General features: G+C 41.6%; 1 protein-coding gene and 1 long non-coding RNA gene across 10 annotated transcripts in view; one reads left to right on the forward strand and one right to left on the reverse strand.

The window, feature by feature from the left end:
• Positions 1-16,477, reverse strand: part of TUT4 (terminal uridylyl transferase 4) — an 86,644-nt gene extending 70,167 nt beyond the window's left edge. For 5 of the 9 annotated variants that reach the window (XM_075935980.2, XM_075935979.2, XM_075935975.2 and 2 more), the window contains exons 1-4: positions 15,913-16,068; positions 3,537-4,204; positions 1,470-1,633; positions 272-388 (exon numbers count right to left, since the gene is read on the reverse strand). In XM_075935980.2, the coding sequence (XP_075792095.2) occupies positions 272-388; positions 1,470-1,633; positions 3,537-4,098 (843 nt within the window). In that variant the 5' untranslated portion in view covers positions 4,099-4,204; positions 15,913-16,068. Of the gene's footprint in view, positions 1-271; positions 389-1,469; positions 1,634-3,536; positions 4,205-14,307; positions 15,400-15,912; positions 16,069-16,200; positions 16,223-16,345 lie in introns of those variants that run through there. The other 4 variants (XM_089780416.1, XM_089780417.1, XM_089780418.1 and 1 more) reach the window with 4 other exon arrangements.
• On the forward strand, positions 15,494-18,001 carry LOC142830540 (uncharacterized). Its single transcript, XR_012905851.2, has 2 exons — positions 15,494-15,748; positions 16,575-18,001. It is a non-coding gene; the product is annotated as an uncharacterized LOC142830540 (long non-coding RNA).
• The last annotated feature ends 2,694 nt before the right edge of the window (positions 18,002-20,695 follow it).

The following is a 20,695-nucleotide window of genomic DNA, read 5'->3' on the forward strand; positions in this document are numbered from 1 at the left end:
ATGAATTAGACACTTCTGAATCACCTAAGTATTCCACATTCTGTATTTTTCAGTTCAAATAGTATTACGTACTGTAAAGTACATCATAAAAAAGATTAATAAGTTGGAATATATTGTTACAAAATACTTATCTGGCATTAATCTCACAACAAATTACTTTTTTTTAGTTTTGATATATCTGAGTCACAGAATCAAAAAGTAACCTGAAATTCTTACTACAAAAGCAAATGTACATCTTTTACCACAGATTGAAAAGTCTTCTATAACTCACCATTATATTTTTCTTATGCCGTTTTTCTTTAATGTGCTTGTGAGCTCCCTGGATATTTTCAATGTGAACCAAGCAGAGTTTGCATAGATACTGGCAGTTGGCATATTCTGGGGCGCGCTGAAAAAAAGGCCACCTTTATTTTAAAAACAGTCTTAAATAGTTCTGCCAATAGTCCACTATCAGCTACTTCCACTGTCTTTATTATCGACACAGTTGAAAACTTAACAGTAGTTATCACTTATACAGTACTTTTCATGTCAAAGTATTTTACAAATATTAATTAATGAAACTTCAGAAGATGTTTGTGGGTTAGATTATTCCCATAGGACATGAGGTGAAAGAGACTTTCCCACATACTCCCTTTTCAGCACTTAACTATTTCTGCCATCTTTTGTAATTTAAAATAATATGTATTACTATCCGTAGAGACCTATAAATGTTGTGTCTGCTTTATATCTGCAGGTACCGCATCAGCAGATGTGGATATTCGCAGCTCATTTTTTTGCAGATACAAAATATTGTATCAACACAGGGCTCTAATTTTCCTCCCTCCATTCTAACATGTATATATGTGATAAATCAACAAAGTATGTTGGAAATGTCAGCTGTTCTAATAACATGGTGATACAGAAAACATGGTTACAGGATACATGGGATACAGGAAACAGTCATTTTAAAACACTACTAAAGAAGGATTTAAACCAAATTTGATATCCTACAGGGGGAACATAATTTTTCCTAATTCTAGGCAAAAGTTTGCTCTGAATTTTTTTTGTATTTTCACAAAAACTTGATATCTTTTGAATACTTGTAATATTTTCTGATTAAAATGTTAATGAAAATAACACGATCATTTTGCTTTTATCAGTATAATATGCTGAGCCTTTATTTCATTTGTCTGAGGAAGAAACCTAACAAGATGAAGCCAAATATTAATCTGCTGGGACTCATCCAACTAGTTCTAGGGGAGGGTGAAGGATCCCCTCAATACTGAAGCAGACAAAAAAAATCTTCTGAATACACTTCAAAAGCACAAGGAATCATTTTGGGTTTTTTTTTTTTTTTTTAACTATTTTGGTTTTGGGTTTGTTTTTTTAAAATACCCTTATACTGATTTGGGTATTGCTTTAGAATTTCCCTTCTCCATTAACAAAACAAAACAAAACAAACAAAAAGGAATGAGAATATCACAACCTACTTTTTCTAGTCGGGAGATATAATCTCTTTCAAGTCGCTCTTCTGCTTGTTTCAAGCCTAACTGCTGTTCTGCTGTCAGAGTAGATTCATCAATCACAGCAGTGTTTTCTAAATACTCGGTCTCCAAATTATGTTCTTTAGTTGAGTCAGGATTCTTCATTTTGCCTGAAGAAAGAAGTTGGCACTTACTGATTTCCAGAACAACTTTTTTAAAAATGGGGAGGAGGAAGAAACAACATAAGGTAATCTGTAGGTGCTTTCACACAAGAGTCAATTCTGTGGACTAACTAGGAGAACATTCACCAATACATTTTAATTAGTATCACACAGGGCTTTAGTTACGTGGCTCCCAGTGACTGCAATGGGAATCAAATGGAAAATATCATAAACAACAATATAAGTGTAACTTTGAATGTCTGTGGAGAAAAGATTACATCAGAATCTCTTCAATGCTCTTAATATACAATTCCTTCCAATGAGACATTACTACTCATTGTGCCAACCCTTTAAAGACATTAAAGAGCCAAGCATTTGAATACAAGGGCTCTAGCAAAGAAAAGAAAAAATTAAGATATCAGTGTTGTTTAAGTGTTTTGGGGGAAAATATATTTTGTAGAAAGTAAACATTTTTGGGCAGGGATCATCTTTTTGTTTTGAATATATACAGTATGTGGCATACAGGGAATGATGTGCCACAAAATTGGAAGATGTTGCATTTCATGTTTAGTCAAGAAAACTACCAGAAAGCCACTTTAAATAAACTCACATACAAATGTTTTACAAGGCTACTATGTAGGCATTTCAACTACACCCACTTACTAAGTAGGTATGATGTTAAGAACATACTTATGTTCTGTGACACCTTAACATTCTATGGTTCACAGCAACCATGCGTACTGGAATGTTCTCATTTATAAATATATAAGAGTTTGAAATAAGAATTTCTCCTGAAGACTACAATCTGAACATAGTTGGTTAATGTACACAACCATCTCATGTATATTACTCTTATGAGCACAGACTACTTCAGTGGGAGTGTTGCCAAAATCAATCAGATCTTACGAGAGTAAGAAAAAGATGGCATTGAGATAGCTAGCCTACAGAAAAGAGACAGGAATCAGATAACTATGAAATTTACAAAGTACAGTCTGTGGATGACTGGTGGTCCATGCAGCATTTGCTGATGTTCTACATACAACTTGATGGTCACATAGTACTGGTTTTCCAAACTTGTTCCTGCTGCTAAATTTTGTTAAGACTGTTATAAACACATTAAATACTTTACTAATATTACATTTCCACATCAGCATTTGTTATAGTTACCACAGGGATGTAGTATAACCATAAACAAAAGAGAAGGTCTTAATAATATCAAGTGGTTCGTGAACCATTATTTTTTCAATTAAAAGCCAATTTTGACACAGTTTGAAAATTCCTGAAGGGGTTAACTAAGAAGGAAATGAACTGTGATGTGTGTATTACATTCTGAAATAGAAGGAGACTTAAATATAAGGTTTCACAAGTGTGGCTGCTGGCAGTATCTAAACTAAGGAAGTCATCAGTCATAGCACCTTCTGAAGCCTATTAGAGAACAAAAATAGCATAGCGAACAGGTAAAAGGCAAGTATATATATGCCTTCATGCTTACAGGAAAGTTTTCTTAAACTTGGATTTAGCTAATTTTTTTTGCGCTTTAAAAACAGTATTACAAAGAGGCCTCTAGATAAGAGACCATGATATTTTGAAGATTTCTGTGTTTATATTTTCTAAACTAATAAAACAGACTTAAATTGACAATCACTTAAAATGCGGCTCTAAATAAATTTAAAATACTGCATAATAATTTTTAAACAACACAGAAAAGAAATTTAGTTAAATGCTATCCTTATGATGTTTATTCTCCAAGTGAAAAAGGGCCTATTTTCACAATACTCTCTTTGTAACCGTGCATGATGATTTTCAGCACGTACCTGAGAAGACTTGCAGAGCAAAAACCCTTCGGAACAATTTCAAATTGTTAACAATCTCTCAAAGAAACCTGAATGAAGTAGTTTGTTTTAATACTCACTGAAATCATCAGACTTGTGCTCCATTGTTCTTTGATCTGAAACGATCTTACCAGAGTCACCAGTCTGATCTGGGCTTACTTTTGACATATGAACTCCTGGTGGATTTTCCAACACAGATTTCCCTCTTTGTGTAGCTGGTAAAATTTCTATGCTGACTCCATTCCCAGAAATATGGGAGCTTGGAGAGTTTTCCTCTGTCTGCTGAACTTTTGTCTGTTTCAGGTTTTCTACAGCTGCTGGTAAATTAGGTATTTTTTTTGTTTTGCCATGACTTCGATCTTGAAGGTTTGACCCCACATCTTTAGATCCAGAAATACAACTATTTACTTTACATGATTTATTTTCTCCTGATTTTTCAGAACAAGCATCATTTTGTTTACTCTTTTTGCTACTGCTCCCACTTGGAGAACTTCTCCCAACATCTTTTACAGATTTATCATTTCTATTGTGTTTGTAATTCTGATTGTTTATAACTCTGCATGCTTTGCCTTCTTCACAGACAGCACGGGTAGACTTTCTTGGGTCATGATTTCCATTTTTTGAGCTCCTGGCCTCTTCCATTATAGTGAAGACCTGCTTCTTCTGTCACTTGCTATTACTTTAAATGCAATTCTCCAGTTGATGTTGATTTAAATCCACTGTTTGGGCACAGAATCTGGCTGATTGTCTGTTGAGAAAAGTAATAATAAGCATTTAAAAATAAGACAGGAACAGTATCAAAACTCTAAGAAAATATATATTAACAGGCCTCTCTCTAAGGAGTACGAAAACATATTTAATTGAATTATGATGAAAGGAATAAGTACTTATAAAAAAGTTTTCAACAATAAAATATATATTATTCTTAAAGTAAAATAAAGAATCAAGAATATTTTTCTAAGAGGGGAAAGGAAGAGACAAAAATGGCAGCAAGAAAACTCTCTCATAAATTAAATTAATGGAGATTGCCTATCTCCTAGAACTGGAAGGGACCTTGAAAGGTCATCAAGTCCAGTCCCCTGCCTTCACAGCAGGACCTAGTACCATCCCTGACAAATTTTTGCCCCAAATGGCCTCCACAAGGATTGAACTCACAACTCTGGGTTTAGCAGGCCAATGCTCAAACCACGAGCTATCCCTCCCTTCATAGTGTTAAACTGTCACCAGGTCTGTTTTCTCTCTTTTCTACATTGTTGTTGTGGTGTTATATATTGAATATTTGTGTTCTGATACCATCCCCTCTTCTTTTGGCTTTAGAAAATCAGTAACAATTAAGGTTATCTACAACTGCCATGAGAAAAACTAGTTAATGGGAATATTAAAAACAGGCAATCTAGTCTAATAAGATTTTCAACAAACTATTCAGACAAATTGTCATGACAAATATATTAATTTATATTATATGTTGCTTCTTCAACCACTAGAGCTGTCTAATCAAGTTTAGCTAATCTAATCAGTCTAGCTAAATCCCTTTGAACCCTTATTACTTGAGCAGGGGACTGAGCACTCAATCCTGAGGTACAGAGATTATTTGACCAGATTTTCAATTTAATTTAACAGAAAATGGGAAGACTGATAAGCAGTAGGATTCAACTTTTTTGTAACTATTTCTGTTAATGTGAGACAAGGAGATGGATCTATGATAGGCACTAATTAAAATGTCTAAATAATTTTGATATGCCAAGAATGGAGTGATCCATTATATGAAGGAAAAAGGACAATTAAATATGTATGTAACTCCAGCAATATTTGAATGTGAACCATAAAGCTGACATTTTAACCACTATGTTACATATTGTGGGTAGCAACCACAGGAATTTACAGGTGCTTACTCAATCATCAAAACAGATACCCATACTGTTCTATGGGGGGGAAATGGAAACACTGAAAATCATAGAAATTAACATGACACAGACTAAATGGTAATTAATTTCAAGCGACTAGTTTTTACTACATTGCAATTCACACAAAACTTAATGTAAAAAATATACAGTGGAAAGATCAGGTTAAAATTGTATATTTGTAAAAACCAGATTTCCCTATATATGTTATAAAACCTGAGATTATCTACAAAGAACATATAAAATGCTAATTTTCTATTAGCCACTTATGATATTTTATTTTGAGCATTTTTTCTAAGCTGGAAGATAGACTGATCAATTTTACTTTCTGGCTCATTAATTTGTTTTGTTTGACTAGCAAAACACCTTAGGAGAACATTTAAATTCCATATGAGAAGATTTTGTAATAAAAAAAAATCTATATTTATATTAAAGTTTTAAAAATCCACCATCACACTCTATTTTGGGTCTAAATCTATAAAACAAGTGCAGTAGTTTTAATTTATTGTATATTTTGCCTTTTCAAGAGCAAAGAGAACAATAAATGTCCAATATGTCAGCTATAACTTTCTCAATAAACAAAAATGCCTATTTACACTGTTTTCAATTGGTTATGTTACAGCATTTAGTTTAAAAAAATAAAAAGAATAAAGGTACAAAGTTGGTCTTGTCAAGTTAAGACTCAGTAGTCAATAACTTCAGTTTTACATAAAGCCATACAAAATTAACACAGAAATAACCTACAGATTACCAAATTCATTCCAGTTCACAGGCAAAAAAGATTATCACTTAAATATACTGAACTGATATTACAATCACGAGCTATTAAAGTGTTTTTATACTTCAATCTAAATCTAGCTCTTTGCCCAGTAATCAAAAACACAAGACAATAAATGTGATTCTCATTGGCTTTGGAACTAATATTTTTATATACAAAATCTTTCTCTCCAGAGTAACAGATGTAAAATACTACCTGGGCTGTGCCATTTCCTGCAGCTCCCATTGGCCAGGAATGGCAAACCGCAGTCAACAGAAGCTATGAGCAGCCAGACCTGTAGACACTCAGGTAAATACTGGGTCTGGCAGCTTGCCAACAGATAACTTTGACAAACTGCCTACATACAGCCCACAGACCACTAATTGGTATATACACACCAAAGCTTCCAGCCACAGAGAGTTTAATGGAATTCCTATTTGCTCTCTCCCTTTTGGCTCTCTGAATAGATTCCCATTTTGAGTCTTAGCTGAGATAATATGCAGACAGCAAATCCAAACTGGAACTGGGAACCTTGCTAATATGCCAAAACTGTTCTGGTGCCTGCCAAGTGATGATCAGACACAAGGCATTGCTATAATGACTAGCAAAAGTATTATATCTGTTAAATGGACCATGTCAGGTTAAAATAAATGTATTCTATTCTTTAAAAATCTCTTATGTTAAAAAAAGACTTTAAATTAAAACTCAAATAATTTTAAAAATTGAAACTATTATGGTTTATTTATTTTGCATTTTTCTCATCCCAGGGCATTAAAATTTCACTTTTAATTCTAGTCAGTATCTGACTTTCAGGCACCTGAAAAAAAAACACCTGAATTTATAGACTTTCTCCTAGTGATAAAAACCATTGCAGTAGATGTTACATAGATTGACTGGAATTAGAATCTGTAAATTATAGTACAACTTGATAATACATGGATATTTAACAGATCTTAATATTGGTTACTACTAGCAACATCAATACCAAAAATCAGAGATGAGAAGTTTAATTTATATTCTAAACAACATAATTGAAAAGTGCTTATCAATACTGCAACACCACGATGGATCAGAGCCTTGTGCTTTTAATAAAAGTCAAGCCTTATTTCTATCAATTGCCATGGTTCCACATAAATAAAAGTGATTTTCCAAAATAGCGATGAGAGCTTATTTATCTTTACTTTACCGAAACTGCAATTTGGGCTGTATCTTTAGAGTAGAGCAAGGCCACCATCATGTGAAATATTCATATGGACTATAAGTTTGCCTCTCTTTTCTCCTTTGTTCATAAAGCCATTGCAAAAGTAATGAAAAATATCACAAAAAGTTGAAAACAAGACAGCTGCTAGCACTAGAAATATTGGAAGTAAATCTGATCATACCTTAGCAGGCCACTATTTACCAGGTTTTAATTGAATTAATTGAAATCATTATTATTAGTTATGGTGACTGGATGGCCCAAGGGACTGATAATGGACTAATTTCACCTCAAATCCAACACAGATAGCAATCAAAAGTCACTATTTTATACTAGCTAAAGGCTATTCTGTGACCAATAGAAGGAACCGGCTTGGTGATCTAGGTCAAGTTCCTCGAAAACATGAGTCCCTAACTAAGTTGAAACTCAAACAGATTTTCTTGCAGTAGTTAGGAAAGAGGGACAAGAAAATTATCTTAAATTGTATTAAATCAAGATTTTCTTAATCTGTTCTTTCCCCCCTCACATTTAAAACACCTTGACCTTCACAGCACAATAAAGAACTTGAGAGCTGTAATAATATTGCATATTGACAGAGAGACTATAATCAAAATAAGTTAGTTATGGCCAAAGTACAGCAATTTTTAATCTCTGAAACAATTATAAGAGAAAAGTGGGTTTGGTATTTTCTAGGCTGCAAAAAGGTGAATATTTCGGAGACCAAATTCAGCTTAGGCTCAGCAAGTGCAACTGCACTGTTGTCAGAGTTCCATTTAATGAGGCCAGATATGCATTTGGAACTTCTTGTTCAAATTATTACAGGAATTTAATTTCCTACACTGTTGCAACACATTCTCAAGAGTATATTTTCTAACAGCAGTGGTCTCCAACCTTTTTAAGCACAAGATCACTTTCTGAATTTAAGTGCAATCTAGGATCTAATCTCAAATCCAAATACTCTTGCCTTACCTCCTTCCCCCAGGCCTCTCTCTTCTCACTATATTCCATCCTCACACACTTTCAGATAGATAGTTGGGGTGCAGGAGGGTGCAAGTGCTGGTCTTGGGCCAAGGGGTTCAGAGTGTGGGAGAGGCTCCAGAAGTGTGGGCAGGAGGTTGGAATGTGTGAGGGCATTTGGGAGTTTGCTATGTGTGGCAATATTGAGGTAAATATGTAGATTAGAAATGTTAAAATGTGTTTATGTAATTGTATAACCAGTTAATTAAATGGTATTTCACATCCCTACTATGGGGGCAGGGTACAAGCTTGGGGGGGGAGGGGAAACACAGTGATATCAGTATCCCTTTCCTCTGCCTCCCGCACCCTGCACAGCAAGCAGGAGGCTCCTCCGAGGTCTGCCTTGGAGGAACCTCCTGTTTGCTGTGCAAGGTGAGCAGCAGAGGGAGGAACACTTGATAGCCTCCCAGCCAAATCAGTCAATCACCTGTCAGAGGCTCCAGGGTCTACCCTAAGGTAAAACATGTATATTTGGAAGTGTTTATTTTACTATAATTGACTAGAATATATGAAATCTAATTTCCTCTTCTCCATTTTTACAATTAATTTGGCTCACACAACGAAAGAACTAGACATTTTCACTTTTGTTTCTTGACAGCTTGCAAGTTTCACTTCCTGATTCTCAGCTGTCAGTATTAGCAAATATAGCGTTCAAAGTACAGAGAAATGTTTAAACCAAACAGTATGAAAATCTCTTTTTACTGATGTATTAAATTTCATGCAGATACTTCTATAATTTTGTAAAACTTTTCACCCCACTCCAAAAAAGAGTTACATTTTGCATTTAAACCATCTTTAACTGTCCTTTTAAAACTTTACATTTTATGTCTTATTTTGTTGTACCAATATATTGGGAGAGAGGGGAAAGACTTTTGATCTTCTGATGGGAGAAGGATATGGCCTTGATCTACACTTGTGCTTGGGTGCATATACAAAGCATTCAAGCTTTAATCATGCTTTATGACGACAGCCAAAGAAAGTATTTCTTATAACATAGTTACATAAGGCCAAACTGGGTCAGAACAAAGGTCCATCTAGCCCAGTGTCCTGTCTTCTGACAGTGGCCAATGCCAGATGCCCCAGAGGGAGTGAACAGAACAGGCAATCATCAAGTGGTCCCTCTTATGTCATGTATTTCCAGCTTCTGACAAACAGAAGCTAGGGACGCCATTCCTACCTATTCTGACTAATAGCCATTGATGAACCTCATCTTCACAAATTTATCTAGGTTTTTTTTAAACCCTGTTATAGTCCTAGTCTTCACAACATCCTCCAGCAAATTGAGAGTAGTTAAATTTCCATTCATATAATTAGACTTGGATTAGGTTATGAAATCAAAATTAAGGAGATTTTTAATTCAAAGAACTTCCAGAAGCTACTGGTGAATGCAGCTCCTTATATTTCAGGACCCACCCCCCTCCATCAACTCAGAACATAGATACTTTTTAGTTAATGAATGTAAATACAGAGGGACAACAATTACAGTACATTTTCTATTAGGGATGTTAAATATCGGTTAACTGAATAGTTGAATACCCTCATGAATTCTTATCGGTTACTCGACTATTCTAAAGTGCCCAGGGGTGGGGCCGGCATCCAGTGCGCTCCAGCCTCATTCCCAACGAGCCCATTCCCACTCCATGCTGCTGACTCTGATACAGAGGCAGCAGCGCAGGGTGGCAGGAACCCATTTCTGGGGTGGGAGGGGTCTGAGCTCCTGGACCTGGCACAAGCTGGAGCTGAGCTGAGCTACCTGCCTGCCTAGCTCCTAACACACTCTAAATGCAGAGCTACAGTGGGAGTAGGTCCTGGACTCAGCATGAACCAGGACTGAGCCCAGCTCCTAATCCGCTTTAAATGCAAAGCTGAAGTAGGGATAGGTCCCAGACCCATTGCAAGCCAGGACTAACCCAGGCTGCTGGCCAGCCTGCTAAAAATTTCCCCTTTTTCCGAAAGATCCTTATGCCTCTCCACCTACCTACTCACACTGTGGCTCTGCATTTAAAGTGTACTAGGAGCTAGGCAGGCAGGGAGCTCAGCTCCGGAAGCTCAGACCCACCCTTCCCACCCCGGAAATTGGTTCCTGCCACCCTGAACTGCTGCCTTTGTGTTATGTGTAAGACTGCCATTACAACCAATCCAGTAAGAAGTTGTGATTCTAATGCTGTTACAATCCTATTTCCGAGGGCAATCTTTTTAACAGTTTTCAGAAGGGTAGCCATGTTAGTCTGTTTTAGCAAAAACTAGTCCAGTCGCACTTTCTCTTCAAGCATCTGAAGAATTGAGTTGTATCTCACCAAAGCTTATGCCCTAATTAATTATTTAGTCTTTAAAATGCCACCAAACCCCTTGTTCTTTTCAGCAGTGTTGTTCCAAGTTCAGTCTCAGACAGAAAATATTCCATGAAATTTTTAGCATGGATCAAATGCTTTATATGTGCATTATACAGCTGCCTATTGGCACTTACTCAATGTGAATAAAACAATTTTGTGTTATGCCAAATTTAGCAGACAGATATGGTACAAGCATTAACATTATTTCCTTAAATCTTGAAAGCAAATAGGGCAGTCATCTTCTATAAAATATGCTTACAACAAGTTGTTTCTTAGTTGCAAAGACATACTTTTTTCCAATGTGAACAAGAACAAATCAGACAGAGACACGTGAGTTTAGCACTGGACCAAGAGCCAGGGACTCCTAAATCCTACATTGATAAAAATTCTCATGGCAGCTGGGCAAATCACAGTCTCTGTTTCAGTTGTACCACCTGTAAAATTAACTACTTCCCCATCATATAGAGGTGTTGTGAACATTAGTTACAGTTCCTCTTGCTACAGGTACTATGCAGATGTAAAAACATGATGAGTCTGATCCAGAGCCCACAAGTGGGGCCAGTTCTGTTCAATATCTTCTTGAATAATTTAGATGATGGCACAGAGTACAATTATCAAGTTTACAGATGATGCCAAGTGGGGAGCGGCTGCAAGGGCTTTGGTGGATAGCGTCAAGATTCAAAATGATCTGGACAAACCAGAGAAATGGTCTGAGGAAAACAGAATAAAGTTTAATAAGGACAAATGCAAAGTACTCCACTTAGGAAGGAACAATCAGTTTCACAAATACAGAATGGAAAGTGATTGTCTAGGGAGGAGTACTGCAGAAAGGGACTTGGGGTCGTAGTGGACTACAAGTTAAACAGAAGTCAAAAGTGCGATGACGCTGTTGCAAAAAAAGCAAACATGATTCTAGGATGCATTGACAGGAGCGTTGTGGGCAAGACATGAGAAGTCATTCTTCTGCTCTACGCTGCACTGATTAGGCCTCAACTGGAGTATTGTGTCCAAGTTCTGAGCACATTTCAAGAAAGATTAGGAGAAATTGGAGAAGGTCCAGAGAAGAGCAACAAAAATTATTAAAAATCTAGAAAACATAACCTATGAGGGAAGATTGAAAGAACTGGACTTGCTTAGTTTGGAAAAGAGAAGACTGAGAGGGGATGTGATAGCACTTTTCAAAAAGGGTGTTATAAGGAGGAGGGAGAAAAATTGTTCTCCTTGCCTCTGAGGATAGGACAAGAAGCAATGGGCTTAATTCGCAGCACGGGAGGTTTAGGTTGGACATCAGGAAAAACTTCCTGCCTATCAGGGTGGTTAAACAGTGGAATAAACTGCCTAGGAGAGTCTGTGAAATCTTCATCACTGGAGATATTTAATAGCAGGTTAGACAGACACCTGTCAAGGATGATCTGGCAGTGCTTGGTCCTACCATGGGGGCAGGAGACTAGACTCAATGACCGCTCAAGGTCCCTTCCAGTTGTTTTCTATGATTCTATGAAATATCAATGGACCGTCTTGACTTTGGTGGACTTTGATCAGGTCCAGTAAGTTCTAAGTAGGAATGTAATAATGCCAGTAAAATACGGACATATTTTATAAGTTACAGGAATATATTCTATCATGCCGCTTAAACAGAACAGCATTTTGTCTTCAAAGCACTCCACAAACTATGCATTACTTTAGTATTAACCATAAACAGTTGGCATGCTTTTGGCATAGGAATTTGTATGGTAGAAAAGTTGTAGTGAGAATATGTTCAAATACTTTGCTATAACACCAAGCTTATAATTCTGCTTTCAAACTATAGATGATAGTCTCAAACCAACACTTTAGTCAAAAAAGAAATTTTGAAGCCACCTATCACTGCCAAATTTAGATTTAAAAAACAGGCTGAGGTAAAAGCCTTTTATAAAAAATGGTTGACAATGGTTGCATTTCAGAATATCAGCTATTAGTGTCAACTCACTGTAACAGAAAACGATAGTTGATTTCATAATGGAAATTGATTTTATTTCATCAGCAGACAAAATTAGCTCAAGTATAAGTTTGCTGTAACATCATAGCCAAGAGGGGTTAATTAGAAACCATGTATATATAATTGTGCATGTGTGATTCTGAATAAATAACTGGATTTACCCGCAGGAGCATCAAAGGAGAGTGTACAATAACTTAAATTATACTATTGCAAAATTCAAAAGAAAATTATTGAATTATCCAAAAGTTAAACAGAGTTTGCAACTATCATCAACTAATAGTTTAGGCTGTATCAGTACATTGACTGGTAATGTGTAAAAAGCAGTATAAATATTGAGAAATATATTAGACTTTGATCCTGCAAGTAGGTCCATGAGCCAGCTGCACTGATCAGGACTTTAATTTGTGTGTTATGAGTAATTTATGCTAAACTTTTCTACAGTTCATTCACTGGGTCAGGGTCAAAGATAATAGAGAAAAGCTTTTAAGTTTAGAAAAAAATACCAAAGGTCAATACTCTGATACCTAGAAAACATTAGGATCTGCTCCGAGCTGTGTAGAATTTTGTACTGGCTTATAAAAGTGGGACTACAAAAAGCAAAATTATTACTCTACAGGCAGAGCCACAGAGTAGAGGATATCCAGTTCACAAGAGATGGCTAGAGGTGTTTTATGTTCAGAGGTATTGGAGGGAAATGTACTCACTGGCAAACTGTGCTCCCCTTTTGAAACACTTCCCAAAACAAATCTCAATGCAGTTTTCTTTCCAGAGAGAATGAGATCATGATCTTGTCTCCTGACTATTCAGATACACCCTGTGTGTAATTTAGTACTATAGGCACTTTCCTTCCATGTGAGAGTGCAGACAGACAAATCATGTCTGCTTGCTATAAAGGTCTTGGAGGAACACCAGCTGGAGAAAAGGACTTCCTGTTCCTTCTCCACGACTACTCAGATGTGCAGTGGGCAGCCATAACTTCACCTCCAAAAATCACCTTTATAAGGGGACTTTCATACTGGGGCAGGTTTGACAGAACCAGTACCATCAAGTAATTACTTTCCAGAAGATGAAATTGCTAATGTGTTTGGATAAGATTCAGTCATAGTTCTGTGGTTGGGTGGGTCACCCCCTATAACAGAAATAATTAGATCATTATGATTTAGGACAGAATTATTAAAAGCACTCATGGGACTTAGATGTACAACTCTCACTGAAAATCAGAAACACTATAGACTTCTCAGTAGAGTCAAACAGAAGGGAGGAATCCCAGATCCAATTCATGTTGTTTAGGAACCCAAATCAGTAGGAAGAAAGCACATGCAAGGTTATTAAATCCCTGTTTAAATATAATTGAATATTGTCCTTAGTGTGACTGTCCCTGCATAAGGATTAACTCTATATTCAGAAAACAAGTCTACAGCTGCATGTTTTAACTTATCTTCAGTGTTTACTGATACTTTTTGAGACATCTGTACAAGAAGGCTCAGAGTAGCCTGACATTTTAAGCCAACTGATAAATACTCTACAATATATTGTAAATGAATTCATTCATCTGCATTTGTACCTTGTGGTAATACAACACAAGAGCAGGAAAAGATTAGCTAAAGTAATCTCTATGTACAGTTTGCAAGGAATATTGGGGTCCTGTAGGACAGGTGACTACATACCTGCAATGGGCAATGCAGGCTAGTGAGTGTCACGAGTGGCCCTCCTTCTCAGTGGGCCACAAGATTGTAGTAACCAAGCTGGTTTCTCAGGATAAGGTAATTTTGCTAACTGCGCTTGCCTGGAATTTGCAGGGTGTGCCAACTGAATCATAGCAGTGATTTGATTGGATGCAGAGGGAGCACACGATCAATGTTGTGTGCAATCAGCACGCACCTCAGTTCAAGTATGTCACTTTAGCAATACTGTTAGGAAAACAAAATGTCTTACGGTCACACACAGAACTCTGATGGACCCTCGGCTGATCACCACTCCTATATACTCTAGGAAAGAAAGACAGCTTCCACTCCATTTCCCCCAAAACTTTAGTACATGATTTAGAAACAGCTAATGAGAGTCAACTTTAAAAGTAGCACCAGAGTGCAGTAGCTGTCACTAATATTCCTAGGATATTAGAGGATAACTGGGAAACCCTAAACTAATTAAAAAACAAAGTAAATGGCTAAGAAGCATAGAATTGTGTCAATTTACAAACCACAAATAGCGTGTTCCCAATAGCTGATCTTCCCAATGTAACATCAAAGTCACAAATTACAAAGAAGATTAAAAACAAGAAAGCCCTGACTCAATCAGCAAAAGTGTGTGTTTCAAGTGAGTTAAACACAACTAAAAGTCATGTTAAGATAGATACAGGCTTATAAATGTCAAGTTGTGTTTGCTGGCTGGATTACAGTCTAGGGGAGAAACCCAGACTGTAACATGGACAGCTAACTCAGCTTCAAAAATGCTAGCAAGGCGATTCTGTCATGCTAAGCACACTCAACTGAAGCACTCCGCCTTTTCTCTGAACAAGATCTAACCAAGGAAGCATGGCTAACAGGGGAGGGGAGGGAGTCTTCTTAAGCAACGTGAAACATGAACAATTCTGTTACTCCTACATTTAGGTCAAGTAAGAGGGAAAATAATCATTGGAAAAGATGTTTGTGAAAGAGTAATATATTAATAAACATGAAGTATAGCACCGTGGCTATTGGCAGCTAGATTCTGTTGCACTGTAGAGCTGACATGCACTTCCGGTGTGACCTTGGCAAATGGCTTCACCTCAGCTGCCCTAGCTATAGAATGAGGCTACGGTTCTGGTCTGGCCAGCCATTAACCCCCCCCCCCACACACACACACACAGACTATGATGAAGAGGACTGAGAAAAGGCAGAGGGGGCTGCGTGCCTGTCTATCACACCAGCCCCTCCACGGCAGGCCCGCCCCAAACTCCAACCCCCCAGGGGCCATTTAGGGCCGCCCCAGCCCCCTCCAGAGAGATTTACAGCAGCGTGACCCCTCCCCCGCCAGCGGGAAGGGCCAGAAGACGGGAGGGAAGTGCGGGGTCTCCGCAGCAGCGGCCGGCCCGGCGCCGGGAGCAGAGCGCCGAAGGGTTCGTGCCAGGTAGGAGGGAGCCCCCAGCGGGTGGAAAAGGGAGAAGGCCCCGGGGCAGAGGGTCCCCAGGAGCCGCCGCCCCGGGCAGAGCCCAGACACAGGGAAGGGAGCAGCGGCCGCCTTTGAAGGCCTCGGGGCTCCCTAGAGCCTCCCCTGCGCCCCGAGCCCGGTACCTGGCTGCTGCCCTAGGGCCGCCGAGGCTGCGCCCCCCCCATGCCCGGCTCCGGTTGCTGGAGGCCCCGACGCGAGCGGCTCAGTCCGGCCCGGCCGCCATGTCAGCCGCGCCGCGCACTGCATTGTGGGGCGGAGAGGGGCTCGGGCCCCCCCGCCGGGAGGGGGATGGCGGCACCCTCCAACCGCCGCCCCGCCTCGGGGGGGCTCGAGGCGGGGCAGACCCCGGCCCCTCACTGCGGGGGGGAGGGGCGTGGCTGAGCCCCCGCGAACCCCCCCGCCCGCCATACCCGGGCTCCGCGCCTGCCTCACGCGGCCGGCTGCGGGCTCTGTCCCCGGCCCGCGAGCCCTGGCCGAGCGGGGGCTGCCGGGAGTCCCGCCTGAGGCCCTGCCCCGGTGTCCCCCCGCACGACGCCGCTCTGGCCTCCGCCTGACCTTGGCCGTCAGACCCTGCGGGCGGCTGGGGACTGGGCCCCTGCAGCCGGGCGGCCGCTTCCCAGCCCTCCCCAGGGGCACGACGGGCCTGTGGCCCCGCTCGAGGCGCTTCCCCGCGGGGTGACCCAGGGAGGCGGCGCTGCCGCAGGGGGTTATGGCGCCTGACCACAGCCAAAGAGGCCTCCCTAGGAAAAGGGGAAATGAGGATTAATGTGGCGCTCTTCAACAGATTCAGAGGAAGGCCTTGGAAATGGTGCAGGCGGCTGGCAGAAGAAAGAACACATGGCTTTAGATGTTGCACATGTACATAACTACATTGCCTTGGATATTGAAAGTAATGCCAGCAAGATGAGCTCTTGACAAGTCCCCCCCCCCCCAAAAAAAACCCTACATGGCAAAAAGAGCATCATCCTTGCAACCCAATCTGCTTCCTCCTGGTTTGATTGATGCACCCAGTTTGAAGAGTGAGGATGGTTGCCCAGATAGTAGGGATGTCAACGAATTGACGACTACACGAATAACCGATAAACCTGGGTTTATGCTGTCAACTACACACATCCTTCTCCCCTTGCTGCCTCAGAAAGAAGCAGCAGCATGGAGGGTGAGGGGGGCAGGTGGGAGCTGAAAGGCACCGGGAGCTCACTTTTAAACCGGCTCTCCATCTGTCCTGGCTCCACAGACCCACTTGTCCCCTGCATTGCTGCCTTCTACAGGCTGTGGGGGGGGCAAGGCGGAAGCCAGCTTAAAAGCCAGCTCCACACAGCGCTGGCTTCATGGTGCCGCCTCCCCTGCACTGCTGCCTCTATCAGCAGTGGGGTAGGGGAGAGGGCATGCAGGGGAGGCTGCCATGAAGCAGCCTCTGTCTGTGGCAGGCCCTGCTCACTACAGAAAGGGGCTGCTCTGCAGCAGCAGCTCCTGTCTGTGGGGGGGCGCTGAGCTCCCTGCAGACAGAGGTTGTTGCCACCCGGCACTGCTGCCTCTGTATCAGAGACAGCAGTGCAGAGAAGCAGGTGGGAGCTGGTCTGTGCAGGAAGCCAGTTTTTAAACCAGCTTCGTTCGCAGACCAGCTCCTGCCTGCCACCCTGCGAGTGGGGGTGGGAGCTCACTGGCTCTTGGCCCTGCCTCCAGAATCTATTGAATAGTCATGTAACTGTTAAAATTTGGTGTGGTTACACAACTATTCAATTACATGCAATTTAACATCCCTACCCTTGGAGGCCAAGTATAGAACTACAGAAAGAATTTCAGATGATCAGCATATGCTTTTCTTGGAGTCAGCTCCCAAATCCAGATTTGAACCTATCACTTAAAATATAATTAGGGTAGCCAATTTTGGTTGGATGTTTTCCTGGAGATTTTGTCACGACAATCTTTAAAGTTTCATCTAATTCCTAGGCCAATCCTGGAGGGTGGCAAACATAAATATAATAATCTGCTTTACCATTGTATATTTGATTTGTCAGTATGTTCTAACTTCACCAGAAATGAATCAATCCTTACTTTCCATGTCATTGTGCAGAAGATTAAGGTACATGGAGAAGTTTCAGAAAAGACAAAGATGCAAACGACGTATAGAGACTTAACCACATTAAAGTCTTCCACACTTAAATGTTTAACATGTTTATAGTTTCATTTGAATAAAAGACTTCCACTGCATTCTGCTCCCAGCATCCATTATTCTCCAACTGTGTCTTTTTTTTTTTCTCTCCTTACCCCAAAACTTCTTATGGACTCAGGCTCCAGACCTTTGGGCTGCCAGGTGTCCAGTTTTCAGTTGGAACACCCAGTCAAAAAGAGACCCTGGTGACTCCAGTCAGCATTGCTGACCAGGCTGTTAAAAGTCTGGTTGGTGCAGGGCTGGCAGGCTCCCTACCTGACTCCACACAACTCCCCAGAAGCAGCAACGTGTTCCTCTGGCTCTGAGGTACAGAGGCAGCTGAGGGGATCCACACAATGCTCCCACCCAAAGCGCTGACTCTGCAACTTCCATTGGACACCAGTTACAGTCAATTGAAGCTCCAGTGGTGGCACTTGTTGGCAGAGGCAGCACACAGAGCTGCCTCATCACGCCTCTGCCTAGGAATCGAGGGACAAGTTGTAGCTTCCAGGGAGCCCACCGAGGTAGGAACTTCTCACCCCTTCTTACTACTCTGCCCCAGCTCTGAGCCCCCTCTCACATCCAAACTCTTTTCTGGAGGCTCTACCCCGCACTCCCTCCCCAGAGCCCTCACTCCCTCCTGAGGCTTCTCCTGCACCCAAACTCCCTTGCAGAGCCCGCTTCCTGTCCCACACCTTAACGCCTATCCCCAGCCCAGAGCCTCTTTCCATACCCTGAACCCCTAATTTCTGGCCCCCTCACCCAGAGCCCATTCCCCCTCTCACACAGCAACCTCTGACTCAGCCGGGAGCTGCCTCCCACACACTGAATGCCTTGGCTGCAGCTTCGCGCCCCCCCCTTTCCCACACACACACACGCAGAGTCCCCTCATCCTTGGCCCACTCCAGAGCCTGCATCCCAATGCCCTGCTCTAGCCTTGAGGCCCCACCCCAGAGCCTGCCCTCCCAACTGGAGCCCTCACACCCTCCCACACCTTGACTCCCCCTCCCCCACCGTCCCAGCCTGATGAAAATGAGTGAGGGTGGGGGCAGTGAGTGACAGGCTGATAGAAGGGTGTGAGTGGAGGGGGGCTTCAGAAAGGGTAGGGCGTTGGGGCAAGAGTGTTCATTTTGTGCAATTAGTAAATTGGCAATCCTATTTCCAGTAGGGGAACCCTACTTTGGTGGGCCTCTTGACAGCTGTCAAAACAGAGCTTTCCTCTTGTGAACCACCTCACTTTTTTTTTAACATTAGCCCTAAAACTTTAAAAGAAGAAAAAAAAAAAGAAATCAGGAAAGGTATTAACAAACATCTTTGCAGTAATATATAGATTCTAGGGAATATATTTTCATTTACATTAAGACTGCTTTACACAACATTGGCAGTGTACTTGGTGAAATTAATTTACAAAATGTTCCTAAGTCCAGTTCAGTGGTCCCTGTAAACTGTGCACTTTTGTTACTGCTCAAGAGAGATTCAAATGCTTTCCAGTTGATTAGCAGAGTGGCCACAGCTATGTGTTTTTGTTTCTACTGATGGTGGACATTCACACATGTCTTGGTGCGTGTAAAAAAAAATATTCTGCATATAGATAGATTAGAGGGAACTTTGGTCCAGTTCCTTCAAACAAGGATGGGAACAAATGGTGCACAGACAACTTCTTTTAACAGAAATCTCGTGTAAGGAGGCTCTAAAGTAGGTGTCTAGCTCTGTCCCTTTCAAGGCTCTCCTGCCAAAGTCACTGCTTAACCAGTAGTATTTCCAGCACCAGGCTCCTCCCATTTTTATCTGGAAAACCCTGCTAGTCTCAAGGCCCTAGAGACTGAACAAGGGGCTTGACCATTAATCCCTCCTTGGTGCAGCTGGTTTGCTAGGTCTGCCAACTTTCTACTTGCACAGAACCAAACACCCTGTCCTCCACTCATTTAATCTCCCCCTCCCTCCATTGCTTGCTCTCCCCTCCACCCTCACTCATTTTCACCAGGTTGGGGAGAGAATGGGCTGTGGGAGGGAGGGAGGACTCTGCCTATGACCAGAGATGAGGGGTTTGGGATACAGCAAGTGGTTCTGGGCTGGGAGAGGGGGTGCAGGTAGGTGAGGGCCCCAGTTGGGGATGTGGGCACTGGATAGGGTTCAGGGGAGAGAGCTCCAGGCTGGAGCAGAAGACTGGGGTGCAGTGGGGATGAGGACTCCAGCTAGGGGTGTGGGCTCAGGGGTGGGGCTGAGAATGAGAGGTTTGGAGTGCAGGAGGGGGCTCCAGGTGCTGGTGTGGGCTCTGGAAGGGAGTTTGGTTCTAGGAGAGGACTCTGGGCTGGGGCAGGGGGGTTGGCATACAGGAGGGGTATCGGGGTCCTGGCAGTGCTGACTCATGACTCCCAATAAGTGGCTGCTAAGTCCTGCAGCCAATAGGCCAGGGGTGGGAATCTTTTTTTGGATTGGGGGGGCCTTGAGCCACAAAAAAAATCATTTGGCAGAGGCACAAAAAAACCCCTCACTAACGTAGTCCCCGACTGAGAACGAGAAAGACACTCCCCACATTTGCCTCACCCAGGCCAGTAGATTTTATGACCCCCCAAGGCATTTGGGTGAGGCTAAAAATGAGGGGTTCAATGTGTGGGAGGGGGCTGCCAGGGAGCCCCAAGCCTTAGGGGCTGGATCCAGTCAAGCCAGGGCTGCATCCAGCCCCTGGGCCTTAGGTTTCCCACCCCTACCTTACACGCAGAGTCTCTGTGCTGCCCTCTCACCCGCAGCTC

Source organism: Pelodiscus sinensis, chromosome 9 (genome assembly GCF_052426305.1).
Source record: "Pelodiscus sinensis isolate ZL-2025 chromosome 9, ASM5242630v1, whole genome shotgun sequence".
NCBI classification, from domain to species: domain Eukaryota; kingdom Metazoa; phylum Chordata; order Testudines; family Trionychidae; genus Pelodiscus; species Pelodiscus sinensis.